The sequence below is a fragment of the Rhinoraja longicauda genome, chromosome 11, assembly GCF_053455715.1.
Source record: "Rhinoraja longicauda isolate Sanriku21f chromosome 11, sRhiLon1.1, whole genome shotgun sequence".
Lineage (NCBI taxonomy): Eukaryota > Metazoa > Chordata > Chondrichthyes > Rajiformes > Arhynchobatidae > Rhinoraja > Rhinoraja longicauda.
Window position 1 is genome coordinate 8,390,457 of NC_135963.1, and position 23,706 is coordinate 8,414,162.

At 45.9% G+C, this 23,706-nt stretch overlaps 1 protein-coding gene across 10 annotated transcripts in view; it reads left to right on the forward strand.

Moving 5' to 3' along the window:
- Positions 1-18,979, forward strand: part of LOC144598261 (volume-regulated anion channel subunit LRRC8D-like) — a 97,317-nt gene extending 78,338 nt beyond the window's left edge. For 6 of the 10 annotated variants that reach the window (XM_078408191.1, XM_078408188.1, XM_078408186.1 and 3 more), the window contains one exon: positions 12,650-18,979. In XM_078408191.1, coding sequence (XP_078264317.1) covers positions 12,652-15,183 — 2,532 coding nt within the window. In that variant the 5' untranslated portion in view covers positions 12,650-12,651 and the 3' untranslated portion in view covers positions 15,184-18,979. Of the gene's footprint in view, positions 1-3,537; positions 3,630-6,001; positions 6,052-6,925; positions 7,002-12,549; positions 12,571-12,649 lie in introns of those variants that run through there. The other 4 variants (XM_078408187.1, XM_078408192.1, XM_078408194.1 and 1 more) reach the window with 4 other exon arrangements.
- Positions 18,980-23,706: the final 4,727 nt, after the last annotated feature.

A 23,706-nucleotide genomic window follows, 5' to 3' on the forward strand; every position in this document is an offset into this window, starting at 1 on the left:
TATAGTCTTGCCTCTGGGGCATGTTCCACAGACTTCCTAATAACATAACATAACATAACATAACATAACAACACTTTATTGTCACTCGGCACAACACCGAGCGAAATTTCAGCAGTGACACAAAATACAGCAAAAAGAAAAGAACACAGGACACCCAACCCCAACACAAACATCCATCACAGTGACTCCAAACACCCCCTCACTGTGATGGAGGCAACAAAACTTCCCCTCTCTTCCCCCCGCACCCACGGACAGGCAGCTCGACCCCTACCGAGGCAAACGACACGCACAGCCCCCGCAAGGGGATGGAAGGCCCCCCGGCCGAGCCGCCCCGGGCACCGAAACGTCCCGCGGCCACACCGGGCGATGTTAAGTCCAACGGCCGAGCCGCACCGGGCACTGAAACGTCCCGCGGCCGAACAGCGCTGACGATGTTAAGTCCAGCGGCCAAGCCGCGCCGGGCACTGAAACGTCCCGCGGCCACACCGGGCGATGTTAAGTCCAGCGGCCAAGCCGCACCGGGCATTGAAACGTCCCGCGGCCGAGCCGCACCGGGCACTGAAACGTCCCGCGGCCACACCGGGTGATGTTAAGTCCAGCGGCCGAGCCGCACCGGGCACTGAAACGTCCCGCGGCCGAACCGCACCGGGCACTGAAACGTCCCGCGGCCGCACCGGGCGATGTTAAGTCCAGCGGCCGAGCCGCACCGGGCACTGAAACGTCCCGCGGCCGAGCTGCGCCGGCAATGTTAAGGCCCGCAGCCGAGCCGCACCGGGCACTGAAACGTCCCGCAGCCGAGCTGCGCCGGCAATGTTAAGGCCCGCAGCCGAGCCGCACCGGGCACTGAAACGTCCCGCAGCCGAGCTGCGCCGGCAATGTTAAGGCCCGCAGCCGAGCCGCGCCCCGGGGAAGAGACCTAATAAAATAAAGGTTTCCCCCCGCCCCACCCCCCCACCCCACCCCACACCCCCACCACACACCCCCACCACACATACACAGCCAAAAACAGAAACAAAAACCATCCCAACACCGACACAAACAAAAAAAAAGAAAAAAAGACAACAGACTGCCAGAGAGCCGCAGCCGTTACACATTACACAAACAAGAAGCATAATACGTTTATGACTGCCACTCCCACTCAGTGACTCATTTTATCCTACCTTCTCTGCTGCTGGAAACCAACTTGTTTCCTTCCTTTTCCAGTTATAGAGTCGTACGGCGTGAAAACAGCCCCACCCGCCCAACTTGCCCACGCCGACCAACATGCCCCATCTACACTCGTCCCACCTCCCTGCTTTAGGCCCATATCCATCTGAATCTTTCCTATCCACATTCCTGTCCAAATGTTTTTAAACGTTGTGATCATACCTGCCTCAATTACCTCCTCCAGCTGTTTGTTCCATATACCTATCATACCACCCTTCATGTGAGAAAACGTTGCCCCTCAGGTTCATACGTACTAAATCTTCCCCCTTTCACGTTAAACGTATATCCTCTGGTTCTTCATTCCCCTATTCTGGGTAAAAGACTCAGTGCATTTACCCTATTTATTCCTCTCACGATCTTATACACCTGTATAGAATCATCCTTCATCGTCCTGCGCTCCATGGAATAAAGTCCTAGCCCGCTCAACCTCTCTGTACAGCTGAAGCCCTTAAGTCCTGACAACATCCTTGTAAATCTATAAGAAAAAACCTGCAGATGCTGGTACAAATCGATTTATTCACAAAATGCTGGAGTAACTCAGCAGGTCAGGCAGCATCTCGGACTGAAGAAGGGTCTCGACCCGAAACGTCACCCATTCCTTCTCTCCCGAGATGCTGCCTGACCTGCTGAGTTACTCCAGCATTTTGTGAATAAATCCTTGTAAATCTTCTCTGTACCCTTTCCAGCTTAACAACATCTTTCCTAAAACAGGCTGTCCAAAACTGAACATGATACTCTAAAAGACTCATTGAACCTGAAATGTTAACTGTTTCTCTTTCCACTGATGCTGCTTGACTTGAGAGTTTCCTGCACTGACTGTTTTTATTTCAGATTTCTATTATTTGCATTACAAATACAAACAATTGAATGGAGTAAATCTGGTTTGCAAAATCCTACTAATGAACTTGGATAGCCCTTGATCAAAATAATTTAATGTATGCTGGGATTGTTATTTATTGATTCTACTCTGTTGATTGTTATTCAATACAATACAAATGTGACTTTCAAAATTTATTTGGACAGATATATCGTTAGGAAGGTTTGAAAGGGATAATGACCAAACGCAGGCGAATAAGACTAACCCAGTATGGACAAGGTGGGCCGAAGGGCCCCTTTCTGAGCTGCATAGCTCTGACCCATCCCGTGGCATATCTGTGATCCATTTTATACTGTTTGGTTTAGGGATACAGCGCGGAAACAGGCCCTTCGGCCCAGCGAGTCCGCACCGACCAGCGATCCCCGCACATTAACTATCCTACACGAGGGACAATTTTTTTCAACGTTTATACCAAGTCAATTAACCTACTGACCTGTACGTCTTTGGAGTGTGGGAGGAAACCGAAGTTCTCTGAGAAAACCCACGCAGATTATGGGGAGAACGTGTTAGATCAGTACAGACAAGCACCCATAGTCAGGATCGAACCCGGGTCTCTGATGCTGTAAGCACTATCAGGCAGCAACTCTACCGCTGCATCACCATGAAACACACCTTCCTTCTAGTTTGGTGAGGGAGGCAGTGGTCTACTGTACGCAGGATCAGATCACCAACCTTTGAAGTCTCAAATCATTTCCTCACCGCCATTGAAAATGCAATGCACCCGTTCCACATCCAGTTAATCCACTTTGCATTCTGTAATGAACCAGGATAAGTACTGTAAGAAAATAACTGCAGATGCTGGTACAAATCGAAGGTATTTATTCACAAAATGTTGGAGTAACTCAGCAGGTCAGGCAGCATCTCAGGAGAGAAGGAATGGGTGACGTTTCGATAACTGCTGTTATCTTTCTCAAACTCCCAAAAGAATAACTCTACAAAATTGAAGCCATCAGCTCCTGATGAGATGTTGAGATTTAGTGAGGAGCAAAGTGGTGCAGCTGATGGAGGTGCTGTCTCACAGCGCCAGAGACCCAGGTTTGATCCTGACCTCGGATGCTCCCTGTGTGGAGTTTGCAAGTTCTCCCCGTGACCACGTGCGTTTCCTTCCATATCCAAGACAAGCGGGCTTGTGGGCTAATTGACCCTGTAAATTTCCCTTAGTGTGTAGGGAGTGGATGGGAAAGTATGATAACGTAGAACTAGTGTGAACAGGTGATCGATGGTTGGCGTGGATTCGATAGGCCAAAGGGCCGATTTTCACGCTGTATCTTTCAATTCAATCAACTGATTCGCAGCTGAAGCAGAGCTGGAATTCTGCACTATTCCTTTTTTTTAAATCCATTGAATTTGATCTTGATGTATGCAATTAGATGATTTGATGTCTCTGCAATTGAACGTGATACATTTGGGGGGAAAAGAAGATATTTATCTGAAAGTGCTTCTCTTCTCCCCAGTTGAATAAAGATGTGTAGGAAGGAACTGAAGATGCTGATTTACACTGGAGATAGACACAAAAAGCTGGAGTAACCCAGCGGGTCAGGCAGCGTCTCTGGAGAGTACAACCCAGCGGTATGAATATTGATTTCTCTATCGTCAATAGACAATAGACAATAGACAATAGACAATAGGTGCAGGAGTAAGCCATTCAGCCCTTCGAGCCAGCACCGCCATTCAATGCGATCATGGCTGATCACTCTCAATCAGTACCCCATTCCTGCCTTCTCCCCATACCCCCTCACTCCGCTATCCTTAAGAGCTCTATCCAGCTCTCTCTTGAAAGCATCCAACGAACTGGCCTCCACTGCCTTCTGAGGCAGAGAATTCCACACCTTCACCACTCTCTGACTGAAAAAGTTCTTCCTCATCTCCGTTCTAAATGGCCTACCCCTTATTCTTAAACTGTGGCCCCTTGTTCTGGACTCCCCCAACATTGGGAACATGTTTCCTGCCTCTAATGTGTCCAATCCCCTAATTATCTTATATGTTTCAATAAGATCAAGTAACCCTTGCGTCCCCTCTCTCCGCCCCTCCGCCACCCTGGTCGTCCTACTAGTTTCACTGTTCTGCTGAGTTTCACTGTTTATATCACTCGTTATAACCTTCCCCACAGCCAACAATGGACCATTGTGGGCTCCACCTTTCCTTGATCATCGTTACTGGCTTTTATTTGTCCTTTTACATTCATAGTCTTACTTCGTGGAAACAGGCCCCTTAGCCCAAATTGCTCACACCGGCCAATATGTCCCATCTACACTAGACCCACCTGCCTGTGTTTGGTCCATATCCCTCTAAACCTGCCCTATCCATGTACCTGTCTAAATGTATCATTAACATTTCAATCGTACCTGCTTCAACTACCTCCTCGTTTCATACACCTACCACCCTTTGCATGAAAAAGTTACCCTTCAGGTTCCTATTAAATCTTTCCTTCCTCACTTTAAACCTGGTTCTCGATTCTCCTACTCTGGGCAAGAGACTCTGAGCATCTACCCAATCTATTCCTTTCATGATTTTGTACACCTCTATAAGGTGAATGCATACCTTCCATTCGTTTATTCTATGTACTTTTTCATATCTCTCGTTTCCCTCTCCCCTGACTCTCAGTGTGAAGAAGAAACGTCACCCATTCCTTCTCTGCAGAGATGCTGCCTGACCCGCTGAGTTGCTCCAGCTTTTTGTGTCAATCTTCTGAATAAAGATGTTCTTCCTTGGAGCTTCTCCACCACAAACGCTTTTTAAGGATGGGAATCTTAATACACGAGTTACCTTTGTAAACATTTGACTTTACTTTTCCTCAGCACTAACTCTGGACGTAATATGTGAAAAATAGATGTGTCGTGAACTCTTCCAGTATTTACTGCCATCTATGAATTGGACCTTTGTAGCTCAGAAGGCACCAGTATATCCAGGCATATTCAGTAATTCTATCCTATTTAAGGGAATGCCTTTCAGGAAATGCAGAATATGCTGGAAATATTCCATCAGGCCAGGCAGCATGTGTGGAGAAGAAGCAGTTAATGTTTCCAGTCAATAATTACAAATTAGAACCTGCGGTCTTCCTGATTTGAAATATGGCCTTTGAATTTGATTTTGTACATGTCTATAAGGCCACGATAGACACAAAAAGCTGGTGTAACTCAGGGGGTCTGGCAGGAGACGTTTCGGGTCGAGACACTTCTTCAGACTGAGTGTCATGGGAAAGGAAAAGGAGAGATAAAGACGATAGAGATAGGACACATGAATGAAAGATATGCAAAATAGTAACGATGATAACAGGCCATTGTTAGCTGTGGGCTTGGTGAAAACGAGTTACAATGAGGGTCAACCAGACGACTGAAACTAGCGCAACGACGTGTGTGGGGGGAGGGATGGGGTGAAGGGGATGCAAGGGTCACTTGAAGTTAGGGAAATCAATAATCATACCACTGGGTTGTAAGCTGCCCAAGCAAAATATGAGGTGCTGTTCCTCCAATTTGCATTTGGCCTCACTCTGACAGTGGAGGAGACCCAGGATAGAAAGGTCAATGTGGGAATGGGAAGGGCAGTTAAAGTGCTTAGCAACCGGTAGATCAGGTAGGCCCAGGCAGACTGAGCGAAGGTGTTCAGCGAAACGACCGCCCAGTCTATGTTTGGTCCTACGGGGTACTGATTGAGAATGATCAGCCATGATCACATTGAATGGTGGTGCTGGCTCGAAGGGCCGAATGGCCTCCTCCTGCACCTATTGTCTATTGGTCAGGCTAATGTATAAGAGCCCATACCTTGAACAACGGATACAGTACATATTGACGATTGTGATGTTTGCAAGTGGACGACCTATTTCTTGTATTTGGTATTTATTTCTGTTTTTCCACCTAAGATGTTCTGACATCTGTGACTCCTCTCAGTGTTTTTATATGTCCTCCTCTATTTCAATAGGTCCCTGCAACACTGTATCCTCCTCCTGACCATCTCAACTTCACTCTGAGGTAGTGTTTTACAATGCAGTTCCTGGCCAACATCTTTGAGCTATTCAGCGGGTCAGACAGCATCTCTGGAGAAAAGGAATAGGTGACGTTTTGAGTCGAGAAACTGTCTGAAGAAGGGCCTCAACCTGAAACTCCACCTATTCCTTTTCTCTGGAGATGCTGCCTGTCCCGCTGAGTTACTCCAGCTTTTTGTGTCTATCTTTGGTATGAACCAGCATCTGCAGTTCCTTTTCACACGTCTTTTGAGTTATTATTGGCTTTCATCAAAGTGAATTGAGGGTTTCAGGAATGCCTGCGTAAAGTCGAAATGCAAAGCCAGCACAAAGATTCAAAAGCAGGCAGATTAGAACGTTTATTTTGGAGCTCCAAGGAAATATACCGTTGATTGGTTAGTGATGGATGTAATATCCTAGTGGTGATGAAAAGGGGTGATTAATGACTGAAAATAAACAAGGACAATGCAAAATTGAAGAAGCATGCTTGGATCAGTAATTTTACTGGGTCACAGGAGCTGTAGCAGACTGTCAGCATAGTGGTGGGATGTTTCATTGATTAGCCTCTGAGCTAGTGTGCCACTTCTCTTGATCTCAAATTCACCCATAACTCTGACCTGTCCAACCTTGTACAAGTTGTGTTTACTCATCATGCGAGTGCTTTCGAAGTGACTCTAGCTCCCGATTCAACAAGATAATTCTTAAGCCATATGAGCAGAATAGGCCATTCATCCCATCAAGTCTACTCTGCCATTCAGTCGTGGCTGATCTATCGTTCCCTCTCAACCCCATTCTCCTGCCTTCTCCCTGAGCCCCTGACACCCATACTAATCATGTATCTGTCAATCTCTGCCTTAGAAATACCCAATGACTTGGCCTCCGCAGCCGTCTGTGGCAATGAATTCCACAGATTCACCACCCTCTGACTAAAGAAATTCCTCCATCTCCTTTCTAAAGGTACGTCCTCTTATTCTGGTCCTAGACTCTCCCACTAGTGGAAACAGAAGGGGGCATAGGTTTCAAGAAAAGGGACCAGTCATTACGACGCTGAGGGATGATCATATAGAGGTTGTATAAAATCACGAGAGGAATAGATCGAGTGAATGCACAGTCTTTCTTGCCCAGAGTAGGGGAAGCAAGAATTAGAGGACATTAATGTGAAAGAGGCTAGATTTAATGGGGGGCATTGCCCCTGAGGGGCAACGTTTTCACACAGCGGTTGGTGGGGATATGCAACGAGCTGCCAGAAATGTGAATTGAGGCAGGTACCTATAACAGCATTTAAAAAGACACTTGGATAGGAAAGGTTTGGAGAGATGTGGGCCAATGTGGGCAAATGGGACGAGCTTAGATGGGGCATCATGCTGACCAAGATGCCCCATCTAAGCTCGTCCCATTTGCCCACATTGAATGAATGAATGAATTCATTCATTCATTCATTCATTCATTCAATGTGGGCAAATGGGACGAACTTAGATGGGGCATCTTGGTCAGCATGATGAAGTTGGACCCGTCTCCATGCGATGTTACTCTGACTCTAAAACCAGGGCATGTGGAAATATCTCCTCGCAAAGAGTGGTGAATCCCCAGAATTCACTGTCCCAGAGAGGTGTGGAAGCTGGCTTTTTAGATTTAGAGATACAGCGCAGAAACAGGCCCTTCGGCCCACCGAGTCCGCGCCGCCCAGCGATCCCCGCACATTAATACTATCCTACACACTATAGGGACAATTTTTACATTTTACCCAGTCAAATTAACCTACATACCTGTACGTCTTTGGAGTGTGGGAGGAAACCGAAGATCTCGGAGAAAACCCACGCAGGTCACGGGGAGAACGTACAAACTCCGTACAGACGGCGCCCGTAGTCAGGATCGAACCTGAGTCTCAGGCGGTGCATTCGCTGTAAGGCAGCAACTCTACCGCTGCGCCACTGTGCCGCCCCGGGCTTATGAGAAGTATTCAAAGTGTAGGTAGATACATTATTGAAAGATCAGGGGGTTGAGGGCCATGGGGAATTGGCAAAGAGAAGAATTGGAGTCCAGGGGCAGATTTACCAGAGATCAGATTGAATAGTGAAGCATGGTGAAGCATGTAAACAGAGACTGCACTTCTTCAGTTAACCTTCGGTGATGCTTGCTACTTAATATTGAGTGCCATGTTCTACTTGAAGTGAGAGCAATATGGTGTGGCAGATGCGAAGAGCCAAGGACCCTTGCCCAGAGTTGGGGAATTGAGAACCAGAGGACATATGTTAGGTTTAAGGTGAGGAGAGAAAGATTTCATAGGAACCTGAGGGGTAACATTTTCACACAGTCGGCGGTGGGTGTATGGAACGAGCTGCTGGCAGAGGTAGTTGAGGCAGGGACTATCGCAACGTTTAAGAAACATTTAGACAGGTGCACGGATAGGACAGGTTTAGAGGGATTTGGGCCAAACGTAGGCAGGTGGGATTAGTGTAGATGGGACATGTCGGTTGGTGTGGGCATGATGGGCCGAAGGGCCTGTTTCCACGCTGTATGACTACCCCTGTTCCTGTGTCGTTTTGTCACTGAGGAGGAAGCCCTTCTCTTGCCCCTTGCCCTCTCCTCCTCCATCTGACCTTTTCAGTTTCACTTCTTTGAAGTTTTATTTTAGTATCGCTCGTTACGTGAGCATTTGTTTTTCCCTGTGTCAGCACCGAGACCATTCGTCACCTCACTCCACATTTTTCCTTGATGCTGCTGCTGTCTTCTTGAAACAGTAGGAATGCATTTACTGTATATATGCCGCAATTGAGTTGAAAGGCAGTTGCGATTTTCCACTGTTCAGAAATCTTCGTGTCATGAGACTAAAAGAAATTAAGGTCCAGTAAACCTTGCAGTCTCTGCTTCCGTTTAAAGCATGCACACGTCGTTATGCTGCACAACACTCCAAGCACTGCACCTGCAATGTTGCATAGAACATTTCCCTGGTACACTAAATTTAGATTTGCAATTTCCATACTGTAACTCAAATGCAAACTCTGTGAGAATAAATATAAATACAGGAATAGGCATAACACTGATCATTATTTTACTGTATATGTACAATGATAGATCAACTTGGTTTTAGAGGTTCATAAGTTAAAGGAGCAGAATTAGGCCCTTCGGCCCATCATGTCCTCTCTGCTATTCAATCCTGGCTGATCTATCTCTCCCTCTCAACCCCATTTTCCTGCCTTCTCCCAGTAACCCCTGACACCCTTACAAATCAAGATATTAACATTGACCTCTCTAACTTCAAGTAGCCCTTGCTTTCCCTCTTTCTCCATCCCCTTCCCTTTCCCAGTTCTCCAACACCAGCCTTGCTGTCTCCGACTACATTTTATCTCTGCACCGCCCACTCCCCTGACGTCAGTCTGAAGAAGGGTCTCGACCCGAAACGTCACCCATTCCTTCTTTCCAGAGCCTGTCCCGCTGAATGACTCCAGCATTTTGTGTCTACCTTCGACAAATAATGCTTAATGTAAGATAGATGTGGTTACCACAGTGCTTATACTTTTTCTAACAGAGAAATCATCATAAAATCATGAGGGGAATAAATCGAGTAGATGCGCAGAATCTCTTGCCCAGAGTAGGAGAATCGAGGACCAGAGACATGGGTTCAAGGTGAAGGGGAAAAGATTTAATAGAAATCTGAGGGGTAACCTTTTCACACAAAGGGTGGTGGCTGTATGGAACAAGCTGCCAGAGGAGGTAGTTCAGACTGGGACAGTCCCAATGTTTAAGAAACAGTTAGACAGGTACATGGATAGGACAGGTTTGGAGGGATATGGGCCAAGCGCAGGCAAGTGGGACAAGTGGAGCTGGAACATGTTGGCCAGTGGGCAAGTAGGCCGAAGGGCCTGTTTCCACACTGTATCACTCTACGACTACTTTAATATAGCACAGAAACTATGCACATTTAATTAATTCCTGTAAAATTATCTCAATAAAATAGGAAGGATGTCATTAAGCTGGAAAGAGTGCAGAGAGGATTTACAAGGACATTGTCAACACTCTATGGCCTGAGCTGTTGGGAAAGGTTGGGTTAGACAAGAACTTTATTCCTCAGAGCGCAGGAGGCTGATGGTGAACTTATAAAGGTGGAAAAAATCATGAGGGGAATAGATAGTGTAAATGCATGGAGTCTTTTACTCGGCATTAGGGAATTAAGAACCAAGTGACATAGGTGTAAGGTAAGATCATAAGTGATAGGAGTAGAATTAGGCCATTCGGCCAATCAATTATGGCTGATCTATCTCTCCCTCCTAACCCCATTCTCCTGCCTTCTCCCCATAACCTCTGATACCTGTACCAATCAAGAATCTATCTATCTCGGCCTTAAATATATCCACTGACTTTGCCTCCACAGTCTTCTGTGGCAAAGAATTCCACAGATTCACCACCCCCTGACTAAAGAAATTCCTCCTCATCTCCTTCCTAAAAAACTTCCTTTAATTTTGAGGCTGTGACCTCTAGTCCTAGACTCTCCCACTAGTGGAAACATTCTCTCCACATCCACTCTATTCCAAGCCTTTCACTATTCTGTACTTTTCAATGAGGTCCCCCCCTCATTGTTCTAAACTCCAGCGAGTATAGGTCCAGTGCCATCCAACGCGCATGATATGTTAACCTACTCATTCCAGGGATCATTTCTTGTAGGATGTCAAAGGAGGGGCAAGATTTAATAGGAATCTTGCAACTTTTCTCCACTCGGAGGGTGATGGGTATATGGAATGAATTGCCAGAGGAGGTAGTTGTGTCAGGTACATAACGGGAAAGGTGCAGAGAGATATGGGCCAAATGCAGCCAAATTGGATTAGCTTGGAGGGACTAGCTTAATTAGACTAGTTTGGTTGGCATGGATGAGTTGGGCTGAAGGGCCTGTTTCCATGCTTTAACGATTCTATGACTACAACTCTAAATTGTTGAGGCTGGATTAATTCATAATTTTTTCTATGTGGGGTTTGAACTCTAATGTAATCTGGCATTCTGCTCCTGTGAATTGCGACCTCACCCGTTTACGCATGGAGTTTGATAACTGCCAACATGTGACTTGCACCACCTTTGCTACAACCCCCTGCTGACCAATTGCTGCAATTCCACCCACCCACTTGTGACGTGTAGGTGCCTCCTGCTTTGCCCCCCCCCCCCCCCATCTGCCTGCATTGAACTCTGAACCCTACCCCAAGTTGGTCAAGGCACCAACAATGTTGATGCAAGGAATTGCAGATGCTGGTTTACAACAACAAAAAGGACAGAAAGTGCTGGAGTAACACAGGTGGTCAGGCAGCATCTGAACATGCATCAGTGAACATGCATCATTGCAGTGCTGGCTCGAAGAGCCGAATGGCCTACTTCTGCACCTATTGTCTATTGTCTATTGAAGTTTCAGGTTGGGAAGCTTCTTCAAGCAGACTCCTTTTGGAAGCTCAAATAGAGTTAAACGAAACAGACTGTAAGCACTGTAAGGCAGGTTATAATGTGGGCAAAATGGGGAGGGTTTGTAGATGGGCAGTAAAAGACCAGTATGGATATGATGGGCCAAAGGGCCTTTGGCCCATCACATCCATACTGGTCTTTTACTGCCCATCTACAAACCCCCCATTTTGCCCACATTATAACCTGCCTTACAGTGCTTACAGTCAGTGCCAGAGACCCAGGTTCGATCCCAGCTACGGGTGCTGTCTGAACGGAGTTTGTACGTTCTCTCCGTGACCGTGTGGGTTTTTGCCGAGGTGAGGTCTGTTATACGATTTTACCGGGTTGTATTCAAAACAAAGCATTTCATTGTACTTAGGTACAAGTGACAATAAAGTATCATTGAATTGTGAGCCTGTTCCTGTGCTGTGCGTCCACCTGCTCTGTTAATAATGCAAATTGGAGGAACAGCACCTCATATTTCGCTTGGGCAGCGGTGTGAATATTGACCTCCAACTTCAAGTAACCCGTACTTTCCCTCTCTCTCCATTCCTCCCCCATCCTAGTTCTCCAAATAGTTTCGCTGATTAAATGTTACAGATTGTATGGCTTGTGACATCTTCCCCTCAGCTAACAATGATCCATTCTATATTTACCTTGAGCTTTGTCCCCTTTGATCTCTTGTTTTCACACCTTCTCTTTCATATCTCTACGTCTCCCTCTCCCCTGACTCTCAGTCTGAAGAAGAGTCTTGACCCGAAACGTCACTCGTTCCTTCTCTCCAGAGATACTGCCTGTCCCGTTGAGTTACTCCAGCATTTTGTGTTTATCTTTGGTGTAAATCAGCATCTGCAGTTCCTTCCTACACCGTTAATCGTCATAGAGCGATACAGCGTGGAAACAGGCCCTTCGGCCCAACTTGCCCATGCTGACCAATATGTCCCTGCTGCACTAGTCCCATCTGGCTGCATTTGGTCCATATCCCTCCAAACCTGTCCTATCCATGTACCTGTCTAACTGTTTCTTAAACGTTGAGATAGTCCCTGCCTCAACCAGCTCCTCTGGCAACTTGTTCCACACACCCACCACCCTTTGTGTGAAAAAGGTACCCATTAGATTCCTATTAAATCTTTTCCCCTCTCACTTTAAACCTAAAATAATAACTTGTTTAATCTATTTTACAGGAATGTTTACCCTCACAGAAGTTGCATCCCTCAACGATATCCAGGCAACCTATCGGATTCTGAAGCCATGGTGGGATGTCTTCATGGACTACTTAGCCATCGTAATGCTGATGGTCGCTATCTTTGCAGGCACCATGCAGCTAACCAAAGATCAAGTTGTTTGTCTTCCTCTGCCAGACCTGGAGATGTCAGCAACAGAGCACAGTATCTCCAAAACTACTTCGCCATTTCCACAAACATCTACATTATCACAACTGGAGAGCAGATCACCACATGACTCATTTACTTCTCAAAGCATGCCGAAGGAAACAGGACCACGGGCAACAGGACAACACCCGGGTTCCAGTAAAAACGGCCCTTTTGGCCGCCCGACGAACTTGGAGTACCAGCAATATATTTTCATCAATCAGATGTGCTATCACGAGGCCTTGCCCTGGTATTCCAAGTATTTCCCCTACCTTGCCCTGATCCACACACTCATCCTCATGGTCAGCAGCAACTTCTGGTTCAAGTACCCCAAGACCAGCTCGAAGATCGAACATTTTGTCTCCATCTTGGGCAAGTGCTTCGAGTCTCCGTGGACGACCAAAGCGCTCTCCGAGACGGCGTGCGAGGACTCTGAGGAGAACAAGCAGCGCTTCAAGACCTCGGTCGCAAAGCACCTGTCGACGGGCAGTGAAGAGGAGAGTCCCAGCTCCAGCACGCCCATGATAACGAGGATCGGGCCGAAGTTTTCGACAGACAAGCCCTTCATTGAGGTTCCCAGCATGACGATATTGGACAAGAAAGACGGGGAGCAAGCCAAGGCACTCTTCGAAAAGGTCCGTAAGTTCCGAGCCCACGTGGAAGACAGCGACTTGATTTACAAACTGTACGTTGTACAGACGGTCATAAAAACATTGAAATTAACATTTATTATAAGCTATACACTTAGTTTTATGACTTCTATAAAGTTTGAGCATACCTGTGAGCCAGGCATAGAGCATTTGACTGGATATACTAAATTTTACTGTACTCACAACATGGCTTTTATGCTGCGGAAATTACTAATTAGTTACATTGCCCTTATATGTGTTTATGGACTAGTTTGCCTTTATACTTTGGTTTGGCTGTTCAGGCGGCCTCTAAAGGAATACTCGTTTGAAAAGGTGCGTGAGGAGAGTAGCTTTAGTGATATCCCGGATGTAAAAAATGACTTTGCCTTTCTCCTGCACATGGTCGACCAGTACGACCAGCTCTACTCCAAGCGCTTTGGTGTCTTCCTGTCGGAGGTGAGCGAGAACAAGCTGAGGGAGCTCAGCCTGAACCACGAGTGGACCTACGAGAAGCTCAAGCAGCACGTCTCGCGCAACCCCCAGGACAAACAGGAGCTCCACCTCTTCATGCTCTCCGGCGTGCCCGACGCCGTCTTCGACACGACCGAGCTGGAGGTGCTGAAGCTGGAGCTGATACCCGAGGCCAAGATCCCTGCCAAGATCTCCCAGATGATCAACCTTCAGGAGCTGCACCTCTACCATTGCCCCGCCAAGGTGGAGCAAACTGCCTTCAGCTTCCTCCGTGACCACCTGAGGTACCTGCACATTAAGTTCACCGACGTGGCGGAGATTCCCACCTGGGTCTACCTGCTCAAAAACCTGCGTGAACTCCATCTGGTCGGCAACTTGAACTCTGAAAACAATAAGATGATCGCGCTGGAGTCCCTGAGGGAGCTGAAGCACCTGAAGATCTTGCACTTGAAGAGTAACCTGACCAAAATCCCCTCCAACGTTACTGACGTTGCACCCCACCTTACTGCACTGCTGGTTCACAATGACGGGACCAAACTCTTAGTACTGAACAGCTTGAAGAAGATGATCAACCTCACCGAGCTGGAGCTGCACAACTGTGAGCTGGACCGCATCCCCCACGCCATTTTCAGCTTATCCAACCTGCAGGAGCTCGACCTGAAATCCAACAACATTCGCACCATCGAGGAGGTGATTAGCTTCCAGCACCTGAAGCGTCTGACCTGCCTGAAGCTGTGGCACAACAAGATCATCACCATCCCTTCCTCCATCAGCCTGGTGAAGAACCTGGAGATGCTGTACCTTTCCCACAACAAACTGGAGTCGCTGCCCACGGCTCTCTTCACATTGCAAAAGCTCCGCATCCTGGACATTGGCCACAATTCCATCAACGTCATTCCCGCCGAGATCTCCTCCCTCCAGAACTTGCAGCACTTTGCCATGACGGGGAACCGCGTGGAAATGTTGCCAAAACAGCTTTACAAGTGCACAAGGTTGAAGGTTTTGAACCTGGGGCAAAACGGCATCACTTCCATTTCGGACAAGATCAGCCAACTGGTGCAGTTGACTCAGCTGGAAGTGAAGGGTAACTGCCTTGACAGACTTCCAGCCGACCTGGTCCACTGTCGCCTTCTGAAGAAAAGCGGGCTGGTTGTCGAAGATCACCTCTTTGATACACTGCCACCTGAGGTGAAAGACCTCATGAACCAGGACTTTAACACAAACACAACATTTGGCGCAGGAATCTAAAAGTATTGGGCAAAGCATATATAAGCAGCTTTGGAACTGAATGTTTGCTTGCTTGTTAAACTTGAAAATAAAAATGTATTAAATAGATCAAGGTACTTAAAAAAAAACCAAGGCAACAATTAAATTTTAAAAAACTAGATAACAATGATAGTTTATTCCCTGAAAACAAAAGCTCTAAAATCATTGTAATAAATTGTAACCAATTAACTAACTGTTGGTCGCTAGTTGTCTTATACAAGTCTGTCGACGACTGAATATTTGTTCATGTAACTTTGTTTGTTAAATCGATTTAATTTTAATTTATTCTCAGCATTTGGAGGGAAATCTTCTGTTGACAAGTAAATGGATTATTTGCTCTGTTGTTTTTTTTTCTCCCAATTTGTGGACCTCTGGTATACAGCCAGTTAATGCAGGATTTGCAAGTGCAGCACCCGTGTGTTCCAGATTCTTAACCTTAACGTCCCTTCAGGCACATTGGATGCTGTTTTAAAAGCACAGTTTTGATCAGAAGGTTGCCGTTTGGGCATTAACCCACAATTGTGTGTCTGTGCTACCACAATATATGTCTCTCTTTTTTTTTAATTTGTAGGATTTGAGGGAGGGAGGGAGGGAGGGAGGGGAGGTGGGGAGAGAAGTCTTGGACTCTTCAGCTGTGTGGATAGACTGCTTATACAGACTCTTAACGCCTAGCACCAATTTCAACTATTTCTAAATAAAAGAATACAATCTCACCTCGAAGTAATTGGTTTCTTGAACTTGTTGGGGCTTTCATTAAAGAAGGGAGTGGGAGTGGAGTCTAAATTGGGATATCAATGACACACAATATGGGTCCCGGCCCAAAATGTTGCCTGCCAACCCCTCCAGAGATGCTGCCTGACCTGCTGAATTACTCCATCCCTCTGTGTTTCACTCAGGATTCCAGCATCTGCAGTTCTTTGTGCCTACACCTCTTAAGTATGTTTGCTGGAGTGGACTCTCCTTTCAGCCTGCACCCCTGTCATATCTGGCTTTCCACACAAGAATTCCTTGGACAGAACATGGCGCTGTAAAGAAGGTACAGATCATGCTGATGTTGATGCTAATCACAGGTGGTGGGTAACTTGGCGGGACAGGCAGCATCTCTGGGTAGAAGGAATGGGTGACGTTTTGGGTCGAAAACCCTTCTTCGAGCCGACCTTGACCTTTGGCCCCAAAACGTCACCCATTCCTTCTCTCCAGAGATGCTGAGTTAATCCAGCGTTTTGTAAACCAGCATCTGCAGTTCTTTCCTACACAGGTGGTGGGTGATGTAGGGAAGGGGCTGAGGTCACAGGATCAGCTTTTGATCAGACTTTTTAAATGTTCATGAATGTGAGCTTATTCTGGTAAAGCTAATTGGCCCTTGGAAAAAGCGGCAGTGAGCTGCCATCTTTAACAGATGCAGTCCTTTTGGCATTGAAGAGAGGGCCTCGGGATAATGCTGCCTGGATTTGGGGGTGTTGGCTGCAAGGAGAGGTTGGACGGACTTGGACTGTTTTCTCTGAAGTGCCGGAGGTTGAGGGGAGACCTGACAGAAGCATATAAAATTGTGAGAGACATTGATAAGGTTGATATCCAGAACCTCTTTTACGTCGGGCGGCACGGTAGCGCAGCGGTAGAGTTGCTGCTTTACAGCGAATGCAGCGCCGGAGACTCGGGTTCGATCCTGACTACGGGTGCTGTACTGTAAGGAGTTTGTACGTTCTCCCCGTGACCTGCGTGGGTTTTCTCCGAGATCTTCGGTTTCCTCCCACACTCCAAAGACGTACAGGTATGTAGGTTAATTTGACTGGGTAAAATGTAAAAATTGTCCCTATATTGTGTAGGATAGTGTTAATGTGCGGGGATCGCTGGGCGGCGCGGACTCGGTGGGCTGAAGGGCCTGTTTCTGCGCTGTATCTCTAAATCTAAAAAGCCAGCTTCCACACCTCTCTGGGACGGAATTCTGGGGATTCACCACTCTTTGCGAGGAGATATTTCCACATGCCCTGGTTTTAGAGTCAGAGTAACATCGCATGGAGACGGGTCCAACTTCATCATGCTGATCAAGATGCCCCATCTAAGTTCGTCCCATTTGCCCACAGTTTATTGACTGGGTAAATGTAAAAATTGTCCCTAGTGTGTGTAGGATAGTGTTAATAGTGTTAGTGTGCGGGGATCGCTGGGCGGCGCAGACTTGGTGGGCCGAAAAGGCCTGTTTCCGCGCTGTATCTGAAATATGAAAAAAAAAGAAGAAAAAAAAGAAATGTCAAAGATTAGCTTTAAGTCGGGAGGCAAAGTGTAAAGGAGGCGTGCCAGGTCAGGTTTTTACACAGAGGGTGGTGGGTGTCTGGAACACGCATCCAGAGGTGGTGGTGGAGGCAGATACGATGTGGCATTTAAGAGGCTTTTAGATAGGAATATGGATATGCAGAGAATTGAGGGGTATGGATAATATGCAGGCAGAAGCGATTAGTTTATCTTGGCTTCATGTTAGTCACAGACATTGTGGGCTGATGAGCCTGTTCCTGTTCTGCACGGTTCTATGGTTCAGACCCAGCTTCAATTAGGAAACCGTGGCATGTTCCCAGGGCTGGACTGAGGGGGGACCTCTGGATTGCCAAGTACCTGTTGCCCTCTTCCTAGATGGTGGATATCATAGATTTAGGAGGAGCTCTCGAAATGGATGTGTTGGTCTGGGATGAGCCTTGGCTGTTCTCCAATACCTGTCGTGATCGGATCTGGGTTATCTGGGTATGTAGGTTAATTGACTGGGTAAATGTAAAAATTGTCCCTAGTGGGTGTAGGATAGTGTTAATGTACGGGGATCACTGGGCGGCACGGACTTGGAGGGCCGAAAAGGCCTGTTTCCGGCTGTATATATATGATATGATATGATATGATAACCCAAGATTTATACCACGAAATAAAGATCCCTCCGAGCAAGAACAAGATATTTTAAGTTGCCGTCCAAATCATATATTCCGTGACCCTGATCTGCCTTTATCACCAGATGGAACGTAGAATGTAGAACAGCACAGCACAAAAACAAGCCCTTCGGCCCACAGTGTCTTTGCCAAAAGACCAACTCTTATCTGCCTGCAAATAATCCACATTCCTCCATTCCCTGCATATCCATGTGCCAATCCAAAAGTCTCTTAAATGCCACTGTCATATCCACCACCAGCCACCCACAAAACAAAATGTGCCCTGTATATCCCCTTTAAGTAAGTAAGATGATAGCTTTATCACCTCAAAATGCATTGGAATCCAGAAATACAATAGCTAATGGATAGCTTTCAACCTGAGTTTCTGTTTCTTCAATGAAAAATGCAATGGCTAAATTCCCTGACCCATTAGGTTGCCCGCAGAGGAAGAATTCAAATGACAATAAAACTGTTACACGTTGATTATTTTCACACTTCCTCCAAAGCAAGAATGGATTGTGACCATGCCACCATTTCCCAAGTTGAGAGGTGGGTGCATATAAAAGAGATTGACCTCACCATGCCTCCATTTCTTGCTCATGACTAGTCAACCAGCGTGCAAAACCTGTGGAAGCAAACCGTGGGTGAGTCTATGGGGAAGAAGTCTGCAGCAATGAGTTGATGGTGTCAAGAAGAGGATGTAGGGACGGGAGAGGTGGCTTGAATGAGAAAGATGTGCATCTTCCCCCAAACCTGCTGATTCTTCACCGGCAGTGCACAAAGAGACTGCATTTATGCAGCGGTAGAGACCCGGGTTCGATCCTGACTATGGATACTGTCTGTGCGGAGTTTGTACTTTTTCCCTGTGACCACATGGGGTTTCTCTGGGTGCTCCAATCCCTCCCTGCCCCCCCCCCCCCCCCCACCCCCGTCTAAAGATGTGCGTGTTCATAGGTTAATTGGCTTCTGTAGATTGCCCCTAGTGTGTAGGATGATAACTTGGAATAAAGTAGAACTAGAGTGCAGGCGATCGATGGTCAGCACGGTCTCAGTGGGGCTCAGGGGCCTGTTTCCACTCTGTATCTCTAAACTGAACTAATATTGCCTTCTCCATGCTTTTGGGGTGTTCCAACGTCCTTCACAGCCAGTCAGTAAGTTTTCAGCACAGTCAGGCAAATATAGCAGTCTAATGATGCACTGCAAAGGGGGGGTCCTAACCATTCATTTGAAGCAACAGGAATGATCCAACTTTGAAACCGATTACGTCCGTGCTGTTGGATAAGGGATAAAATCTGCTGGTAATAGACAATAGGTGCAGGAGGAGGCCATTCGGCCCTTTGAGCCAGCACCGCCATTCAATGTGATCATGGCTGATCATTCTCAATCAGTACCCCGTTCCTGCCTTCTCCCCATACCCCCTGACTCCGCTATCCTTAAGAGCTCTATCTAGCTCTCTCTAACAACAATAGAGATTGTGGCCAGTCCACGAGCTTCTGCAAAAATAAATCATATTTAAAATGTACCCCCTTGCTTAGAACTGGGTATTCCTGATAACGTGATTCCATCCATCATACCTTTCCCTCTTCAAGCCCCCACAGCTGTTATGTGGCTTTTATGGATAAACCATGAACTTCTCTCTAGATAATTGCCTGATCATTGCTACAGCCTTAATCACCCAGTGATATGTTGCCTGGATTTAAGCAGCACAGTGGCATGGCTGGTCCAGTTGCTGCCTCACAGCACCAGTGACCAAGGTTTGATCCTGACTACGGGGGTTGTCTGTGCGGAGTTTTTTTACGTTCTCCATGTGACCACCTGAATTTTCTCCGGGTGCTCTGCTTTCCTTACACATCCTGAAAATGCACAGGTTTATAGGTAAGTTGTCCCAAGTTGTGTGGGGAGTCAACGAGAAAGTTGGATAACATGGAACTAGTGTGAATGGGCGATTGATGGTCACATCGACTCAGTGGTCCGAAGGGCCCGTTTCACTGCTGTATTTTTCAATTAAAATGCTAAACCATCCCCCCCCCCCAATCCATCATCTTTGCAAATAGCTCTAGGTACAAGTTCTTAAAACGTCAAAAGGCTGGAAGTAATAATACTGCAAGTGAGCAGCAATTAAGAAAACCTACATTTAAAAAATGATGAGATTGGGCCATAAACTCATGCTAGGGAATATATCTTGGAGGGGCATCCAACTCTAGGCTGTATTAATTGAATCCACTCTACTTGATCAGTCTGAAGAAGGGTCTCGACCCGAAACGTCACCCATTCCTTCTCTCCCGAGATGCTGCCTGACCTGCTGAGTTACTCCAGCATTTTGTGAATAAATCGATTTGTACCAGCATCTGCAGTTATTTTCTTATATTAATTGAATCCACTCTACTTGTCGAAATCTGCCCTAGGGGTTAAAAGCAAACCTGCTCAATCAAGATTATTTCTTCTAGGTCAGTAGGTGAAAACTGTGGGCATATGATGATGCCTCTAGTGAGTTCTCTGCTTGAGTGATCAGGATTAAACTTTATCAGGGTTTGATTTTCCCTGTTCTGTTTTGAGATGAGTACAAAATTAGGTCTTCAACCACACTGAAAGTTCTCTCTCTCTCTCTCTCTCTCTGCTAGGATTAAGTGAGGAACTTTGGTTCTTGAATTGGAAGAGCAGAAATGAATACTAGGAATAATGCTACTGACATTGCAATACACGCTTAATGAATATGTGTGTTCAATCTAATATACAATGTAAAGCCAAGACAACATTAGTGCCACACCATTTTAAGCCATATTTAAATCTGTGCTATTTAGCAGACAATTGTGGTCTGAGGCCTTATTCACAATCATAATCATAAACATAATCGTAATTTATTAGCCTGGTATGTTTTGCGACATACGAGGAATTTGGTTTGACATACAGTCATACCAAAAAAGCAACACGACATACAAATACATAAAAATTTGACATAAACATCCACCACAGCGGCTCCTCCCCATTCTCCACTGTGATGGAAGGCAATAAAGTCTTCTCTTCTTTCCTCCTTTACTCCCGCGGTCAGGGGAATCGAACCATCCACAGTCGGGACAACTGAAGCTCCTGCAACCGGCGATCGAAGCTCCCGCGTCGGGGCAATGGAAGCTAAAATATATTTTCCAGTTTATATTGGATAGTGGATATTGGATAGTGGTACCTTTTTAGTTTAATTTGAGAAGTACTGCGCGGAAACTGGCCCTTCGGCCCATCGAATCTGCGCCGACCAACGACCCCCCCCACATTAACACTATCCTACACACACTAGGGAAATTTACATTTATACCAAGCCAATTAACCTACAAACCTGAACGTCTTTGGAGTGTGGGAGGAAACTGGAGATCTCAGAGAAAACGCACGCGGTCACGGGGAGAACGTACAAACTCCGTCTCTGGCGCTGTCAGGCAGCAACTCTACCACTACGCCACTGTGCCACCAATTTTAAAACTGGCTTAAATGGCCATTAAGGGCAAAATACATTTTATGTATCGAAATTTGCAACTTTAGTTTCCACTTTAATTGAGAAAATGCAACACATTGTATTTGTCTGAAGCTGATTAAATAATCTAAATAATCTGTTTAAATAATCCTTCTCTCCTGAGATGCTGCCTGACCTGCTGAGTTACTCCAGCATTTTGTGAATAAATACCTTTGATTTGTACCAGCATCTGCAGTTATTTTCTTACACCACTAGTTTAAATAATCTAAATCTAAATGTAAATCTAAGATGTTGAACCTGTTGAATCAAACTCTTCTGTTTTGTAAAATGTCTTTTTATTAATTTTGCCATTACAGGATTTTATTCCAAGGTTGGTTGAAACATTTAGTTTATAACACGGTGGATGGTTAATTGGCTTGAGTGTGTGTAAATTGTCCCTCGTGTGTGTAGGATAAGGTTGATGTGCGAGGATCGCTGGTCGGCGCGGACTCGGTGGGCCAAAGGGCCTGTTTCCGCACTGTATCTCTAAACTAAACTAAACACTACCACGATGACTTATCAGACGTAAGTGATTAGAAAAATATTGATCTCCATCTTGCATGCCTATTTCAGGAGGTACGGGAAACTGCTGGATAATGGAATCTGAAGCAAGAAAAGGAGAGTAGTTGGAGGAACTCAGCTAGCCAGGCAATATTTGTGAAGGGAAATGGGCAGTTGATGTTTTGGGTCATCTCGACAAAAATAACATGAAGGGTCTCGACCTGAAACATTGACTGCCCATTTCCCTCCACAGATGCTGCTTGATCAGTTTCAGTTTATTGTCGCGTGAACAGTGAAAAGCTTTTGTCACGTGCTATCCATTCAACAGAAAGACAATACATGATTGCATTTTGTGCTGAGTTCCTCCAGCTGCTGTCTTTTCTTTCAGTTATAATATTTCGCATTTGGTTTTTGGAAGCCAATGTTGCCTTAATTTGAAAAGCCACATAGTACTGAAGTAAGACAGATACAAAATGTTGGAGCATCTCAGCGGAACAGGCAGCGTCTCTGGATAGAAGGAATGGGTAACGTTTCTGGTTGAGACCCATCTTGTGGGTCAGGCAGCATCTTCATTTATTTTTGGAGATACAGTGTGGAAACAGGCCCTTCGGCCCACCGAGTCCACACCGACCAACAATCACCCATACATTAGTTCTATCCTACGCACTAGGGAAAGTTTCACAGCCGCCAATTAACCAGAAAACCAGCACGTCTTTGGAGTATAGGAGGAAACCGGAGCACCCGGAGAAAGCCCACGTGGTCACAATGAGAACGTGCAAACTCCATACAGACAGCACCCATAGTCAGGATCAAACTCAGGTCTCTGGCACTATAAGGCAGCAACTCTACCGCTGCGCCACCATGCCGCTCTTTTCTGGGGTGCACTTTAGAGAACTTTTGTGTCATTTTATAAACCATCATCTGCAGTTCCTTGTGTCTCCAGTCTTTTAATTTAATGTGTTGTTTGGAATGAACAATTTGTTGGCTTTCAGGCAAATCTTTGCCGTCAAAATGACAATGTCCTGTTGATTGTTAACAGAGCCAGGCATTGTGGTTTCAGAAAATGATGAAGGTGCTTCTCGTTCATTTGGCATAATACAGCCAAGCTATATTGTTGTATGGGATATGCCTGCCCTCTGGTGTAAATGTGTGGTATGATTTAATGAATTGTATCTTGAGGTTTTGAATCCACAGACTTGACAATGTCTCCATCTAACTGAGTTACTGTCCAGTATTATGTATTGAAAATGTTTGAAATTATATATATTTTTTTGCAAAGATCTTGATGCATACTAAAATTCCAACATTAAATTCTAGTATTAAAATTCAGCTGTCAATTTTCACCTTCAGTCTTTGAGAATTCAGGTTTGTGTCAGTTTTGCATTATTCTTCAATCAATCCCCAAAATTCTCACTGATGGTACACTGCTTCTGATGTGGATGAGTTGTTGGAAGTAATTCTCTATTTAACTGGTTAAAAATGGATCTGTTCCAGGGCACAATTGAGCAAAAGTAGTCCATTTGCCCTTTGAGCTTGATCTGCCATTCATAAAAATCATTGGCCATCTTCAACCTTAGCACCATTTTCCGCAGATTTATG